Source organism: Mus pahari, chromosome 18 (genome assembly GCF_900095145.1).
Source record: "Mus pahari chromosome 18, PAHARI_EIJ_v1.1, whole genome shotgun sequence".
Taxonomy (NCBI): domain Eukaryota; kingdom Metazoa; phylum Chordata; class Mammalia; order Rodentia; family Muridae; genus Mus; species Mus pahari.
Window position 1 is genome coordinate 40,250,288 of NC_034607.1, and position 17,944 is coordinate 40,268,231.

The 17,944-nt window shown below is 41.9% G+C and overlaps 2 protein-coding genes and 1 non-coding gene across 3 annotated transcripts in view; all 3 read right to left on the reverse strand.

Moving 5' to 3' along the window:
• Xdh (xanthine dehydrogenase) overlaps positions 1-17,944 on the reverse strand; it is a 99,807-nt gene that overhangs the window by 77,136 nt on the left and 4,727 nt on the right. Inside the window, exons 2-4 of the mRNA XM_021217665.2 lie at positions 17,427-17,482; positions 15,712-15,789; positions 15,230-15,321 (exon numbers count right to left, since the gene is read on the reverse strand). The gene's annotated coding sequence lies outside the window, so the exon portion shown is untranslated. The remainder of the gene's footprint in view (positions 1-15,229; positions 15,322-15,711; positions 15,790-17,426; positions 17,483-17,944) is intronic.
• LOC110336115 (WD repeat-containing protein 89-like) lies at positions 7-1,414 on the reverse strand. Its single transcript, XM_021218539.1, has one exon. It carries the CDS (start codon positions 1,127-1,129, stop codon positions 668-670), a length of 462 nt encoding a protein of 153 aa, XP_021074198.1. The 5' UTR covers positions 1,130-1,414; the 3' UTR covers positions 7-667.
• LOC115062536 lies at positions 1,421-1,527 on the reverse strand. The gene has a single exon (XR_003842478.1). It is a non-coding gene; the product is annotated as a U6 spliceosomal RNA (small nuclear RNA).

Genomic DNA, 17,944 nt, shown 5'->3' on the forward strand with positions numbered 1-17,944 from the left:
GTAAGGTAATTTCTTTTTTCATCAGCAAAGTACCTAGGTGCTGGCTGGTAACCAAATGTAAATATAGTGTACTAAAGTACAGATGCTCCTGATTAATTTAAAAAATAAAGTANAGATACAAGTAATTATCAAATATATTTTTCTCATTTTAGGAAAATATTATACTTCATCCCTAAAAAAGTAAACTTCTGCTCAGACTCACTAGAACGTTTTGATTTCAGTGACCCAAGGTGAGCATAGCGAGGAGGCTAACGCTCTTCAAACAACAGTCTGATGCTGTATGACCAAGTGTGTCATTTCAAAGGTAAGGAGCCGAGTTTAAAGCCTATAGCCCAGGCACCTGCTCCTTGCCTCTCCAGCTGTCTCCTGAAGATCCCTCCCCAGTGCTGCTTCTTCAGTCCTAACACTTACTAACTCCGCAGATGGGTTTCAAAAGGCGGCTTGTAATTCCCCTGTCAAGTCACTGATTTTTATACTCAACTGGAGGCTTTAAAAATATTGTAGAGTATGTCTGAAGCTGAATTAAACCATTCTCAAAATTTGTCAGGGGCAGGGTGGGTGCTGTGTGCTAACTGCCCGCTTTTACAGATGAGCTTTAAAAAGATGTGCCCTAGGTAGCAAAAGATGATTTAAAACCAGAAGAGCTTTTCAGATTCCCAGTATGACGTCACTGCTGTTTCCTTTTCTTGTAAGAATCGCTGCTGTGGACTCGAACTCGCTGCAGCACAGAGGATGCAATTTTCAAGCTGTCTTTCTTTGTGGAAGTCTTCTCCATAGCTCCAGGTTTCCACAGCAATAGCTGTGCATCTTCTCCTCCGGTCAGCAAAGAATCCTCAGACAGGTTCCAACAGAAAGAACGGACAGTGGCTGCATGGCCCCCATGAAGGCTGGTCACATGGGTCAGTCCTGCAGAGGTGCAGCGCAGTAAGTGAATCTTCCCNGTGTTGGCTCCTCCAATAACAAACAGTCTGTCCATCTTCTCATGATACAGGCCACCAATCAGATAGTCCAAATGCCCTTCTTTCACATCAGTTTTTTCTCTCACATCCTGGATGTTCAAACACGTAATTGGTTCATCTGTATCCAGATGATTAAGATCCCACCAACAAAACCCTTCATCGTGTGTCATGCAGTAAATTTGCTTATAATCTTTTCCACACCAACCAATACAGCTCACTGATGAAATGGAGTTACAGGTGGCAACCAATGCATCCTCTTCGTTATCAGCACTGAGATCAAACACGTTTACCAGACCATCAGTTGATCCTGAGACAACCAAGTTGGGATTGCCGGGATGGAAACGCACTTGAGTGATATCATCACTGTGTGTCTCTGAATAGGCACCAAGTGGGTCTCTCGTAGACAGATCCTGAGATGTGAACCTTGCATCCCAAAATACCAACAATGCATCATCATCAACAAAAATATGGAACGCTTCACGAATTTGCGTGTCATCCTTGCGCAGGGGCCATGCTAATCTTCTCTGTATCGTTCCAATTTTAGTATATGTGCTGCCGAAGCGAGCACTCTCTTTATTTTTTAACATATCATATAAAAATAGACACAGAGTCAAAACCAAAATATTTTTATTGTAGCATGATTCTATACTATAGCACACAGAGTCTCAAGGCTTTAAAAACCCTCAGAAGCAAATTTAAAACCACTTCAGCTTTAAATCTAAATTACTCACTATTACATTTGAATTATTGCATATTCCTCTTCTGCTTTGACAATGTCTTTTATACTAAGTAAACTGGAAGGTCGTATGGCCGTTTGGAGTGGTGTGTGTGACTAGCTGAACACCTGGAAAGGCTCTCTAATCTGAACTACTCTCATGCCCTTCAGGATTCATCTGAACTTCTTCACTGACTCAAAGATTTAGCTCACAGGTGCCCTGAAGACAATCCTGGCCAGCAGGGACCAATGGGGAAAATTATATGAACATTAAGGCTCCTCTCACTCCACTCATTTGGTTTTGTTGCCTTGTTTCAGTTGGAATGCTACACAATGATTCCACTTGTATATGTATTGTCTCTACCTCCTGCGCCCAAGGGAATCCAAGCATGAGGGCTGATCTGGCTGCCCATCAGATATTTATGATCTCTTTTGCTACTGAAGATTCTCTATGGGAAAGCCACTACATACACAGTGAGAAACTTCATTTTCTGGATTTCTTATACATGGGTAAAGCCATGCGGTTGAGGTTCGAGGAAGTCAAATGGGTGTCTGTAGTGTGCACAATATCCTGTCTCCTGTTTTTTTGTTTTTCCCTACAGGCAGATATCAATATCAATGTCCAGAATGACCTTAGAAGTCACATATGGAGATAGCACCACTTTGGACCATCTCATTCATTAAATGATCCCTCAAACTAAATACCTCTCTCCTACTTGCACATAAGTGCGTAAACTTTTCATTTAATTCAAAAGGATAAAGATAATAAAGATGAACCATTATCTGGATATTGAACACACAGCACAGCAGTCTCCCTCTCACCCACAAATTTGATTTTTACAATTTCAGTTATTCATGATCAGCCATGATCTGAAAACATCAGTGGAAAAATTCCAGAAATAAACAATTTGTAAGTTTGGAATCGCCTACTGTTTGGAGTAGGACGGTGACATCTCAAGTACCCTGCTCTGCTCCGCCAGAATATGAGTCATCCTCACAGTGTGCTCCAGCCTCGCATTGTTTATGTTCAGATTAGCTTTGTCTTATCGTCGCCCAAAGCACAAACCTAGTGATGCCAGAAATCAAAATATGCCACAGAGAACCTAGAACATGCTTTTTTTTTTTTAATGAAAAGCTTTATATGCTAGGAACACACATAATAAATACAGGATTCGCTACCATCCATGGTTTCAAGTCTCCTGGAATATGCCCCTACATATCTGAAGGATTAGTATAATGCTGTTGCATTTATTCAGTAAGTGTCTGATAATTTTGAATGAAAAAACATAATGACAGTAATGGCAGAAGCGTGCATGGGAAGCCTGGCTTGCTCATATGCAAAGCTGCATAAACGGATGTCACCAATGAAAGTGCACTCCTATGTAGAAGAACTTTGGTCTTAATCCTCAGGCTCTGGATCTTGGGTATTCCAACCCCTATACTTTGTTGTCAAAGATGGGCTGTAAACTTTGTGCTTCTATTCATTTATCAACTCTAGAGAGACTTGGTCCTTTGTTGGGCATCATACCAAGTACTCATTAAATCTAGGGCCACAAGGGGCTTATGAATGTTGTTATTGTACCTTATTGTATATTATTATACCCATGATGCCCTAAGCAACCATTGTAAGTGGCCAATGAGCATGTTACCTGCCTTCCAAAAGTCACCATTCACCCAGCATGGATGCCTAATGCAGATTTACGTACTAAGATATTTTAAATGGCACCCTTTGAGGGCTCAAAGGGCACTAAAAGATCACCTGTCATTCCCATTCTGAATGTCTTAGCTCTAGAACTATCTGAGGGGATGCACTGCTGGGATTGCTTTTTTGCCTTGTCTTTCCTTTAGAAGGAAGATCATCTTCTGTCCTATAAGAGGCTCACAGGGGCTGAACAGGGTGGTTCAGAGAGTTTGCTACTCTTGGAGAGAGTCAGGGTTTGGCTTTCAGCATCCATACAAGAGGGCTCACAATGTCCTGTTACTCCAGTTTTAGGGGACCCCACAACCTCCATATATTACCCACAAACTCATGCGCAGGCACACATATATGCTGAATTTTTAAAAATGAATCTTTAAAAGAAAGAGTCCCACTGCTTATATTCTCAGGCATGTAGTTTCCAACATTCCCAGAGCAAACTGTCTACCTTATACCTACTAATTCAAGAGCATTCCTATTTCACAGTACTCGAGAGAGGGAACCGAACTCGGGCAAGCTTGCCCATCATCTTATATTCTGTGCAGAGCACACGCTGTCCTCAAGGGATCAGATTTTTCATGGATCCTGTATCACCATTTGAAAGACATTGACCTCTCTCTCCAGAGCCTTGAAGACAAACCAGTTGACACTTGGCAGTTGTAGATTAAAACATATTATACAGATGATAACATATAAAGATTAAGCTAGCCCACTAAATCACATGGGTGGTTAAGTGGAACTAAGATTTGAACCCAAGTCCTGTGCTTCTAGAATCTCCCAACGGCGCTAGAAAACCGAGGCTAAGTTTTTCCAGTCAGAGACTATTGAGAAATAGCTTTTGACCTTTATAGGGGAGAATGCTGAAGAAAAGCTACCCAAGGCAAAACCTCGGGATCACTAAGTTGGACTCAGTAATAAGAGCTTGGCTTGAAATAAAACTGAAGGAGACAGAGACTGGAATAATAACATCAGCGTATGTGGCAGCACAGGCAGGTGCAGGGTCCCTTGAGATGCCCTAACAAGAGGTTCATGGTTTCTGTATCTACTCTTACAGTGACTCGACAGTGCTTTGTGGATAGGATTGCCTGGTGATCAAGAATCTGAGAGTTGGCTAAATGAATCTTGAAAACTTTTGCTTTCCAAGATTCTGGTAAACCAGGAAGAAGTTATAAGGAAAGGAACACCTTTAGCGGAAAGCAGTATAACCTTAGCTGTCACTCACATGAAACCTTGGCTCCTTGAGGACCCCTAAGAAAGCCCAAGATTACATGCACTTAATGAAATGTTCACCTTAGTCATCAGGGAAACGAAAATCAAAACAACCCTGAGATTCCACCTCACACCAGTCAGAATGGCTAAGATCAAAAGCTCAAGTGACAGCACATTGATGGTGAGGATGTGGAGCAAAGGGAACACTTTTCCATTGCTGGTGGGAGTGCAAACTTGGACAACCACTCTGGAAATCAACCTGGCAGTTCCTCAGACAATTGGAAATAGTGCTACCTGAAGACCCAGCTGTATCATTCCTGGGTGTATATCCAAAAAGATGTTCCACCATACCACAGGGACATGTGCTCTACTATGTTCATAGCAGCTTTATTTGTAATAGCCAGAAGCTGGAAACAATCATCAAGCAAAGAATGGATACAAAAAATGTGGTTCATTTACATAATGTAACACTATTCAGCTATTTAAAACAAGGACATCATGAGTTTTTCAGGCAAATAGATGGAAGTAGAAATTATCATCCTGAGTAAGGTAACCCAAACTCAAAGAACAGGCATGGCATGTACTCACTGATAAGTGGTTATTAACCATAAAGTACAAAATACCCTTGATACACCCCACATACCTAAAGAAGTTAAGCAAGAAGGAGGGCCCAAACAAGGTTGTTTGAATAACACTTAGAAGGAAAAACAAAATATCCATGTTAGGCAGAGGGAGGGAGGGCACTGGGTGGAGGTGAGGGGGAGGCCATATCAGGTGTGGGGAGAGACAGGAGAGAGGCCCAAAGGGTCAGGAGAATGAATGGAAATCTGCAGCTGCTTGGGGGTGGGGAGAATCTCTAGGAAATCCCCACCTGGAATAGGCACCCAGGAGTCAATGTGGGTGACCTTAGCCAAGATGCCCAACAGTGGAAACATGGAACTGGAAAAAGACACCTCTTGTAGACAGGCAAGTCCCCCAATGGAGAGAGAGGGACACCAAGCCACCCACAAAATTTGTGATCCCAAATTTGCCCTATCTAAAAGAAATACAGGGATGGAGCAAAGACTGAAGGAAAGACCAACCAATAACCATCCCAAGTCAAAACTCATCACATGGGCAAACACCAATCCCTGATGCTCTGTTATGCTTATAGACAGAAGCCTAGCATAACTGTCCTTTGAGAGCGCTACAGTGAAAACAGTGGACTGAAACATGCAGATACCTACAGTCAAACATTGGAGAGGGTTGAAGACATGTATGGAAGAGTTGGGGGGGGAGATTAAAGGCCCTGAAAGGGAAGGGAAACCCCCAGGAAGACAGAGTCAACTAACCTGGACCCCTGGGAGCTCTCAAAGACTGAGCCACCAACCAAAGAGCATACTCTGGCTGGAATGTGACCCCTCGTACATATGCAGCAGATGTGTAGCTCAGTGCCCGTGGCTGCCTTGTCTGGCTTCATGGGGAGAGGATGCACCTAATCTGGCAGAGACTTAATGTGCCAGGGTTGGGGAATACCAAGGGTGTGTCCTCTCAAAGGAGAAGGGGGGGATGGGAGGAGGGACTCTGTGAGGAAGGGACTGGAAAGGGGAGCAGTGTTTGGGAAGTAGACAGACAGACAGACAGACAGACAGACAATCCACAGCCTCCTAATCAAACTTCTCATCCATGGGAGTCTTAGCTGTCTTCTCTCTCCTGTTGGGAAGCCAAACATGACTATTAATAGTCACTACTACTCTGCCAACTATCATTTTCCATACCTGATTACTATCAATATTTTCACTCTCTCAAAATGTCCCCATTCATCATCTTTATCTTTTGATCATTATTATTCTGAGAATCACATTGAAGTGATAAGAATCTGTGTGCTGGCTGCCTTGTGAATGTATCACATAGCCCAGTGGTAATATCTAAGATTCCAAGGGAAAAGTGTGTGTGTGTGTGTGTGTGTGTGTGTGTGTGTGTGTGTCCTTAAAATAAAGTCTTTCCACCTTCCCATGCCTTTACCTACATAGCGGTTCTCAACCTTCCTAACGTCTTGGCCCTTCAATACAGTATTTCCTCCTGTTGTGGTGACCCCCAACCATGAAATTATTTCATTGCCACTTCATAACCATAATTTTGCTACTGTTATGAATCATAATGTAGATATCTGATATGCAGGATATCTGATATGTGACCCCCCATGTATCATGTTGAGAACCACTGGTCTGTAACCTGCCTACACCCTCCTACATTTAAAATAATTTTCATGCTATGTATAATACTGAAAATAATGTAAGTGCTATGGTATAGTTATACTTCTTACTAAGAGAAGATGACAAGAAAAATTGTACTTGTTCAAGATGGAATTTTTCTAAATATTTTTTATCTAGGGTTTATGGAATACATGGGTGTAGAGGGCTGATAGCCTGTGTAGGATATAATGGTGAGGTTAACTGTCAACTTGACACAACCTAGAATCATGTGGAGAAAGGAGTCTCAATGAGAAATGATCTGGGCTGGCCTTTCGGCACGTCTGGGGTGGGGTGGGGGGTGTCTTAGTGGCCTTAATTGACGTGAGAAGTCCCAGCTCCAAAACAGGCAGCATCAATGCTTGGTTTGGAATGCTAGGCTCTATAAGGCTGAAGAAAGCAACGCACGTGTATACATCTACTTCTCTTCATTTTTGACTATGCGTACGATACGACTACCTGCTTCCAGTTCCCACCTTGGCATTTCTATGGTGATGGGCTATAATCTGGAATTGTAAGCAAAAAAAAAAAAAAAAAAAAAAAACCTTATCTTTCCTAAATTGCTACCTTTAAGAGTATTTCATCACTGTAACTAGGGCAGAAATAAGTAACACAATGAGGTTATTGCTGAAATAGGCCTAACCATGTTGTGTTGTGAGGAGGAATGTAGAAAGCCTTGGAATTTTAGCCTTGAAAAGTTATAGCTTAATGGCCACTTTCTAATGGGAGCTTGGAAGATGAAAATGCAGATAGAAATGCAGACAGTGGGGGGGGGGGTCCAGCATGTGTGAGATATAGGAAGGTAATGAAGCCTCTATCAGGAACTGGCACAGGAGCCATTTTTATAAAACGTTAGCCAAGAATTCAGCTTCATCCTGTCTGGGTCCTGAAAAATCTAAGTAAATCTAAACTTGAAGATGACAGAACACTTTTTGGTCGGGAAAAACTCAGGATGGACTGGTGCTAAAGAGACAGGCAGAATTAATATTTTTTTTTTAAAGAACTCCAGCCCCATTGTAGAGAAGCCTCCTTATGCTACACTGGGGGAACAGGAACGTGTTTCCTCAGGATCACCACACAGAAAGGGATGTCTCTGAGATCCAAGGAGCCTGGGGTACACCCCAAAGTAAAATCAGAACTCAGCAATGTAAGAGTTACCCTCTTGGTACTGGTTTGTAAATCATAGGATATAAAAGTCAGCGGTGTTGCTTGAAGAGCAGTTGAGGCCAGGAGCCTTTCACAAGGTTGGAATCCCTAAGGCAGGAACCTCAGAGGCTATCACATGGAACTCTGACTGAAAAGCCTAAGCTGTAATAAGACCCCGGAACACCGGAGATGCCAGAACTGGGCAATGTCCACCAAGGAGAACTACAAGTATGGAGTGGAGCTGACTTAATCCTAAAAGAAAACCTCCATCAGATATAGGGAGCAGAGCTGGAAGGGGTGGGGCTGCCCAGGCCCTTAGGGTCCTGAAAAATTTTATTGTTAGCCCCAGATGCTGATCACCAAAGCCACAAGATCTGTTGTTCTCCCTACTAAATTTTGGAATTGCTTTGGTGTGGGTGTTCATTTGCTATGCCCTGTTCTTCCCTTCTGGAATAAGAGTCTGGACTCTGTGCCATCATATGTTGAAAGTATTTAAATTATTTTGATTTGATAGGATTTCAAGTAAAAGGATTTGGACTTTTAAAGTGTTATGCTTGTTAAAGACTATGGGAACACTTACAGTAGGACTCCATTTTTTTATGATGAGATAGCTTATGAACAAGGAATTAAAGGTTATGGCTTTAAGTAATGTGTTTCTGTATCAAGTAATGGCAAGGGGTGGAGTTATGATGGTGAGTTTTAATTGTCTATGTAACAATTAAAAGGAAAAGTAAGAACTATTATTTCCCACACTTCAGGCCTGAGCTTGATAGAATCCTATTTGTTTGAAAACACTAGTTTCTCTTTTAAAATGTCTCCATGATGCCTCCTCCTCTCCCTCCTCCTCCTCCTCTTCCACCTCATCGCCATCCTCTCTCTCTCTCTCTCTCTCTCTCTCTCTCTCTCTCTCTCAGAAATGGGTTTCACTGTGATATTTTCAAGCAATTATATTATTATACTTTGTGTTTATAACTGAGTGGCTCACCGAGGCACTGGCAACAACTCAGTACAGAGATGCAGCCAGCACTGGATTTGAGCCAGTGGGAAGAATCGAGGAGGAAACCCTCAGAGCTGCAAAACAAAGCAGCCACTGCCCTCAACAGGAATCTGGGGACAAGGAAGTGAGTTCCACTAAAAATGGACTCACTCACCAGAAGTGCTGGCTTAAGAGAAACAGCTTTCCAGAAAGGGGTGGGCCCTGTGAGTGTTGGTCAGGATTCATGACTCCATCCAAAGGATGATTGGTGGAACACTCCTAAAGGGGGTTGGGAACAGAAGTCACTAAAGGGAATGGGGTGGGTTAGAAACAGGTAAATGATGTGCACGGGGATAAAAACTGGACACGTGAGAAACTGGTCCAGCTAGAGGATGAGGAAGACAGCGGATGGGACCTTGCCTACTGCTGTGACCTACTGGTCTCTTGTTGCTCCAGCTTGTCTGCCCCAGAATTTGTGAATCATTTGTGGGGAGAAAAAAAAAATGGTCATATTGAGAATGGTTGAAACCAAAGACAGGTCCACCCATCCCCACCAAAAGCCTCAGAGTGTCGTGCAACGCTTCCCATTTCCCGGCCTGGAGGAGCTGCTACTTGCAGGAGAGTGACCCCTTCCCCTTCCCAAGACCCTTCCGCTTCCCCTTGTCCCTTTAGGAACACAAAAGTTCCCTCCTGTAGACAGAAGGTATGAAATGTGTCAGTGCCTTTCACACTTTGTGGGAAGCATGAAGCTCCCTTGGACATTTGTAGAATGAGTTGGTACATCCATGAGACCCTAAGAACTAGGCAAGGGAATCGGATACCACCACCAAGAAGCTAATTAGCATATTATAATTTAAAGCATCCGTTTCACATGCCCAGCACCCTCCCTCTCTTCACTAAGGGCCTCCAGCTCTGAGTCCTTTTGGCTACCATCCATGGATGAGAAGGGGAATGAAGTGGTGTAGGGAATGAAGAGAGGATTGTATACAGGATGGGTAGACACTATTCTGGACAAACAGAACTCAGATGGGCTATTCGTGTTCCTATCAGGAGCTCCTCATAGACAGTTGCCATGGGTCCTGAAAGGCCCAGTACAGCCACCAGCTGAGAATTAGTCACCCACAAAGTTGACAGGCTAGCTTGAGAACAGACTCTGCGACAGCTGACTGGAGCAGGGAGTGGCACTGTCTGCTCTGTGAGTGCCAGTGGGTGCCTTAGCATGCTCCCTAATTATGATGTTCTTGCTGTCTTGAGAAAGACACAATTAGTTCCAGAAAGAACTCTGGGGAGAAGAGTCTTGCAGCTGGTTTAACCTCTGCTAGAGCACACTAGTATTTAGGCAGACATTAGGTGATGGCTGTGGGTGTCTGAGGAGATTCCCTAGCTTGGTCCTACGGGGAGGGCTAGTGCCTTGGATGCTGCACGTCCCTTGCAGGCATATGTGACCTGCTATAGTCTCTCATGGTAGATTGGAAGTCAAACGGTGGGGGAAACACTTGCTACCATGATTCCCACGACTTGCCCCCATCATCCTTGTAAGAAGCAATGCTTGCCACAAAGAAACTATTTTCAAGAGACTTGGAGGGGGAGTGTCCTCTTATCAGCAGGCCAACAGGAAGAGCTATCAAGAAAAGGGTCCTCGAATGAGAGTTTTAGATGAGAATAATGTAATCTGAGAAGCATGAATAATATTATAACTACATGCCATGCAGATTAAGAGGGCAGCCAGAGGGGTGCAGCAAGCATAGAACTCAGATATTTGCAAATTCACATGGCCACTTATGAACGTTATAATATCATACCCTTGGGTAAGATCCTTATGCTCTTTAAACTCATCCCTTTCTGTAAAATGGAAATAGCAATGTTTTCCTGAGCTGGAATTGTAAGACGATGTTTGTTAATTGCCAGAACAAGAGATTTTTTTTTTTCTGAGCAGAAACAGAGCTTTGTGGCTGTTATATTATTTTAAGTTACTCTCCCAAGAACTTCCTGGTCACAGACATCTAATGATGAACCAATGATGATCACTAGGCACTTCTCAGAAGAAAGCTCCCTGCATCCACACTGAGACACCAAGGACCACCCAGGAAGGGAGGAGTGTGGGCTCCTCCCACCAGGTCTATCTGGGGCCACATTGCTCAAGTGAGTTCATGGTACCTGTTTGTTTTTAGTCGTTGGGACCGAGCAGAGATTTAACTAAGTGTCCTCTAATAGCAGGGCTTCAGGACCCTTAGAGGATGAGATGGGTAACAATCCTTCCATCAACTCAGAAATAGCTAATCCTCTTAGCCCTGTGTTCCTGGGTCTTAACTGGCCGGCTGCATCTGCACACAGTGCTGACTTCCCATACCCGGGGATACTTGGTCAAGCTACACTTGTCTAGGTGAGATGCACATTCAGCCAGTCACGTGACTACCCACAACTTTAAAGGCATGTGCCCATCAGGTGACCATAGGTTTGCCTCAACTGTAACCATCAGCCCTCTAAATTCTAAGTGCCCTGAAGAATGCTCAAGGGAAGCAAGGGTGGTCAGTCGGTGGTCCCTTAGTGAAAGCAGAGATGGCAACCGACCGATGGGAGTGCCACAAAACAGCTGTGAGGCAAAAATGAGATGGGATCCAGAGCATCCCTGGGGAGCTCGGCTTCATGGAGAGGAAGAAGGAACAGCCCTTCCCAGCATGGGAGAGACTGAAAAAAAAAAAAAAAGCCACCACGTGGTGACACCACCAGGTGTTTAGATTTGGTAGTGGGGAAAGACCCAAGTTTCAAATTCAGTGCTGGGTTTGGGAGGGGACGATGTATTTTGTTTACAATGAAGACAGGACAATTAAAGTATCTGAGAGGATTATGGGTTGGCATGAAGTCAGGAAAATGGAGATGCGTGGCTATTCCTTGAGGAGGGCTAAGAAGCTGACCTCAGCAAGGAGGCAACTGGCAGTGCCCACCTCCTGCTTAGTGCTGAAAGTCATGAGCCTACAGCTAGAACAGTTACCCTAGAAAAGACGTGCCAGGCATATCTACCCTGCTGGGAAACCGAGGCACTCACCTGTGTGCCTCTCTTTATGTGGGACTGTGTTGCAACAGAGGAATGTAAGATGGAAAGATTTGCAAGGGAGGGAAATCTTAGGATAGGCTGGGGAGAGGAAAAGAAAGAGGGGAAATAATTAATTATATTTTAATTAAAATACATTAAATAAAAAATAATGGGTCATAAGTTGTAACCTCAATAAAAGAGGATTGAAGTCAAAAGGTGTTGGCTTATACAAAATTAAGGAAGTCATGTGGTCACTAGCAAGGGCTGCTCCACAGAGCCAAAAATGGCAACTGAGGGCAGAATCCGTAAATTCCTGTCTAGGACTTGAAGCAATGGCCAGGGCGCAGTGCACAACAAAGTTCTTAATGCTTTAATTCATACACTACTAGATGCATAAATCAAGTGCCCTGTTCATAATTTGGGGCAAATGTATATACTCATTTTACCACCACAATTTATATCATACTAGAAAGTTCTTTGATGATGATTCTCAGTCATCACTCCCTCTCCCCAGTAGTAGGGATCGTGTTCCAATTGCTGCTGTTACAGGTTCACTTCTGTTGTGTAAGGATTTCTGTCAGTGTAATTGTACAGAATATCTTCTTTTGGATCTCGATTCTTTTCCTTGAAGTGATGAAATTCACCCATGCTCTTCCGGCTCTAGTCATTCCTTCTAGTTTTAACTGTTAAATGGTATCTTACTGGGAAAACACAGTTTATTTGTCTTTTCTATTATCTTTCTCTAGAGTATATCATATCATACATTAGATGTAGGCTTAAAATAAGAAATATCAGCCGGGTGTGGTGGCGCACACCTTTAATCCCAGCACTAGGGAGGCAGAGGCAGGCAGATTTCTGAGTTCGAGGCCAGCCTGGTCTACAAAGTGAGTTCCAGGATAGACAGGGCTATATAGAGAAACCCTGTCTCGAAAAACCAAAAAAAAAAAAAAAAAAAAAAAGAAATATCTAGGTTGTCCTCCAAGATGACTGTCACATTTTATACTCCAATTATAGATGCTGTAAAAATCTTAGCTACCCCACAACCCACTCAACATTTAACATTTTCAGTCATGTGGATTTTAATAACTTAAATACTATGTTTTGTGGTGTTTCCTGCTGCCATTTTTGACCTCCAAGCTACTGATACTCTTGAGTAATTTCCATGTGCTTCTCTATCAGTTTTATTTCTTGGTCAGTGTTCATTTCAAATTGAGTTATTATCTTTTTTTTTTTCTGTACTGAACTGATGAGATCCTGTCTATTGATTTTTGTGAACGGTGTGAAACGGGAGTGAATTCCTCATTTTCCCATACAGTAACCTAACTGTGAACGGTGTGAAGCAGGAGTAAGAATCGCTTCTCCTACAGTAATCCAGTTGTTCCACTAAACTCGCATTCTCAACTTGGATCACATGGGCTTCTCTTGGCAACTTTGTTTATGAGTCAATTGACTGTCTATCTGAGGATCTGTTTCTGGATTCTCCCAAGCATGTCTAACTTTTTGATATTGTGACATGACAATTTCATTGTGCTGGCTAGCTTTATGTCAACTTGACAGAAACTGGTCATCTGAGAGGAGGGAACCTCAACGGAGAAAACGCCTCCACTATACGGGGACATGGTCAAGCTTGCAGAATACTTTCTTAATTAGCGATTGAGGTGGGTAGGCTCACTCCATAGTGGGTGGTGCCATCGCTGGGCAGGCCTAGTTTCTATAAGAAAGCAGACTGAGCAAGTCACCAAGACAAAGCCAGAAAGCAGCACCCCATCCATGGCCTCTGCATCAGTTCCTGCCTCCAGGTTCCAGTCCTGCTTGAACTTCCTGTCCTGACTCTCTTCAATAATGAACAGTGATGTAGAAGAGTAAGCCAAATAAACCCTCCCCTCCCCAACTTGCTTTAGTCATGGTGTTTCAGCATAGCAGTGGTAACCCTAACTAGACCAGTCATCTAAAAAGTTCATGTATGGGAACCATGTAAGCGAGTAGCCTGGTAGCAACAACAAAATTAACACTTTGTAGTGTTTTAGTTTGCAATGGTGTGTTGGGCCACATTAATAGCTGTCTTGGGGTGCATGCAGCCAATGGGCTGTAAGTTGAACACTCCTGATTCTAGTGTCTATTTGACAATTTGTGTCTATGCCCGTGTCTTAATCGCTCTTGTTTTGTAAGGCCTGTTACTAGGAAGCAAATGTCCTCGAATAACCTTTCCAAAACCGTTTTAGCTATTCTGGGTCTTTTGTAATATGTTTTTGTGTTTAAAATCAGCTGATAAATGTCAACACAAGTGTCCAGTGGGATTTCGTTTGAGAGTGCATGTCTTTAGAACAGTTTAGGAAGAATTGACATCTAAGCATTTTATGTTTTTGAAGTTATAGCTGATGTTACCTTTAAATTTTCATTTATCAGTGCTTCATTGCCTCTATAAAGAAGCATTTATATTCTACATACTAATTCTAGTATGTAAATTCTAGATACAAATCTTGAATTCTGTAACACTGGTAATAATGCTTTCTTTAAAAAGGTGTTCTTTCACCTTTTGTCTTAGAATAATAAGTCTTAGTTATCTATGCCTGATATTTATGACTTTCATTTCTCTTTGTCAGTTTGCTTTATTTCAGGTGAATAGATGACCTTGCCATGCCCCTCTTGTTCACAGAAGGGATAAACTATGGTTTTATGCCTTTCTTATTTCTCCCCCCGAACAGTAAAAGGTTTTGGAGTAGGAATCAAAACTTACTCCCAGATGTATTTGCCATCACAGTAAAAGTCTGACATTCCAGAAACCTTTGATAAATACTTGCTGGTGTATTTTATTAGGTAGACTACAGATGGCAGAAATGCCTCGGGGATGCTATTTTGATTCTGGGCCACATGTCAGCTCTTAAAATGGAGTGACAACTCATAAACAGGAAGCCAGCCACTGATGAAAAAATACTTTAAAAAACATTAGTAGTTTCATAGTCTGAGTTTTAGATAAACATTATGATAGAATGCCAAGGCATATCCAGAGAGTTCTTTTGATAAGGCCTGACAGGAGCAGTTTGAAGGAAGGGGGAGGGCATGTGGAGAAGATATGGAGGCTGGAGAGTCATCCATTGAGGGAGAAGCTAGCATGAACAGCTTACTTATTACACTAATGAATCAGAAAGCAGAGAGCTTGGGCTGTGGCCATCAATATCATCTTTAAGGTGCATCCTTCCCCCATCCCCAGTGGTCTATGCAACCCAGCTATGCTCCATACCTCAAAGGTTTCCACAACCTACCGGAACAGCTCTACCAGCTAGAGGGCAAGCGTTCCAACACATAAGCTGCGAAGGACATCGCACATTCAAACCATAGCAGTGGCCATTTTGAGCTGGGTGTGAAATAAGATGCAACACATTATTCTAAGTCTGGAGTTCTAGCACAAAGAACCATGACAAATAATGATAGGACTCAAGTTCACCAACCAATGATTCCTACATACATAAAATGATAAAGGTTTTTGGAAAAATTAGATTCATCTGTTCAATGCTCATGCACAAAGTACATACTTAGCAATGATAATGTTTGTAAGACATGTAGCTACTGTTAGTTCAAAGGCTTTTTTTTGCAAAATAATAGGTAACAATAGTATCTACCATTCCCATTTATTGGGAATTTATGCTAATGGCCTCAACTATTGATGTTATGTTTCCTGTCAACAGTTAGACCTAGGCTTTGAACCACACTCTGTTGGTGGGCAGGTCGAGGTGAAATTACTTACCTAAGCCATGTGTTCCTCCTGTGTGTCACAAGTCCAGACCGTAAGCTTAATCAATACACTATGCCTTCAGACTTCACCCTGTGTTGAACAAGGATGTCTCAGTGGTCGTCTCAGTGACAGACTGAGTGGCCACAGATCCTAGGCCATAGCCGTATGCCAGCACTCTAAACAATGTTTAGAATGGGCTCTGCCATAGAACAGGCACTCAGCCAACTTAAAGGTAACATAATCATCCACTAATGCTAGCCACGAACCTCATATTTATCGAATTCACATCTCAACAGCTGAAAATTGATTCCATTGAAAGGTCCATCGTGGTACTGACTCTGTCCATTTATCCTAGCAATTCTAGGCAGTTTATTGATCTTTATTTTCTAGCCTTAGAACTACGTGCAGGCTTATTTCTAATGATTTTTAACTTTTTAAGTGTTGAATAGTGACATTAGTATTGCCACTAAAGGTGCTTCTTAAAATCTGTTTTAACTGAATGTAATAATGTTGGTGGCTTTCTTTATTCATTTTATAATTTTTCTATCTTTTTTACTGCTACCTAACCTTCTTTTTTATTATTAGATGTTTTCTTTATTTACATTTCAAATGCTATCCCAAAAGTTCCCTATACCCTCCCCCTGGCCCTGCTCCCCTACCCACCCACTCCCACTTCTTGGCCCTGGCATTCCCCTGTGCTGGGTCATATAAAGTTTGCAAGACCAAGGGGCCTCTCTTCCCAATGATGGCCGATTAGGCCCTGCTTGTGGACGTTGTACATCGTGGTGCGGAGCCTAGTGCGCACCACGATGTACAACGTCCACAAGCAGTCCTTTCCAATTTTATCCAGCTACTGCACTGAAGCTGTTTATCAGGTTTAGGAGTTCTCTGGTGGACTTTTTAGGGTCACTTACTTATACCATCATATCATCTGCAAATAATGATATTTTGACTTCTTCCTTNCCCGTTTGTATCCCCTTGATCTCCTTTTGTTGTCGGATTGCTCTGGCTAGGACTTCAAGTACTATATTGAATAGGTAGGGAGAAAGTGGGCAGCCTNGTCTAGTCCATGATTTTAATGGGATTTCTTCGAGTTTCTCTCCATTTACTTTGATGTTGGCTACTGGTTTGCTGTAGATTGCTTTTATTATGTTTAGGTAGGGGCTTTGAATTCCTTATCTTTCCAAGACTTTTACCACGAAGGGGTGTTGCTACCTAACCTTCTTAATCTTTAAACTTTAGGCTTATGTTTTATAAGAAGGCACATGACAGAATTTTATGGCAGCATTTTCAAAACTATTCTACTTTTGCTAGCATATTTGCTCCATGTATATTTTTTATTTAAATATTTGTGGTTTTTCCTATCCTATTTTGTGGCTCATTTTCCTATGTTTTTCCTTTCTTTCTCTTATTTAGTTTAATCATTTGTATTCGTTGTTTTCTGATTCTGTTTCTTTTTCTTGTCTTGTTTGACATTTTTGAATGGTATTCTAATTCTCTCAGTACCTGTCTTTGAAAGTCACCATTTACAAATTTTTTTAAAAACTTAGATTTGTTTCATTTTTAAATGTTCTTTTCTGTTTCAAATAAGCCAGAATTTAAAACATTCATCTTTTCCAAGAACAATCTGTCAACTGCTTGGCAGCAAAGGTGACAAGAGAAAAAGAGAGCTGTTCTAAAGCAAAATATTTGCAGACAGGATCTATAAAGTGAAGGCAAATACTTACAAACCAGTAAATGTCTAGACTTCAAAATTCCGTAAGGAGAAAACAAAAGTTTTGATCTGCCAAGAAAAAAAAAAAGAAAAATTACTTTTACTTGAAAGAAAATTTTAAAGCTAGAAGAAATGTTTTAAATTTTTTAAAAGTACAGTGTGTATGTGTATGTGTGTATAGGTGTGTGTATGTGTGTGTGTCTGTGTATGTATGTGTATTTGTGTGTTTGTGTATGTTTATGTGTGTATGTATGTGTACATGTGTATGTTTGTGTATGTGTGTATGTGTACATGTGTGTATATGTGTGTTTGTGTATGTGTGTATATTTATATGTGCATGTATGTACATGTGTGTTTGCACATATGTATGTTTGTGAATATGTATGTGTATGTAAGTTTGTGTATTTGTATGTGTATATGTGTGTGTGCATATGTATGTATATGTGTGTATATATTTGTGTATATGTGTGTGTATTTGGGTGTGTCCATGTGTGTATATGTTTATTTGTGTGTGTGTGTGTGTGTGTGTGT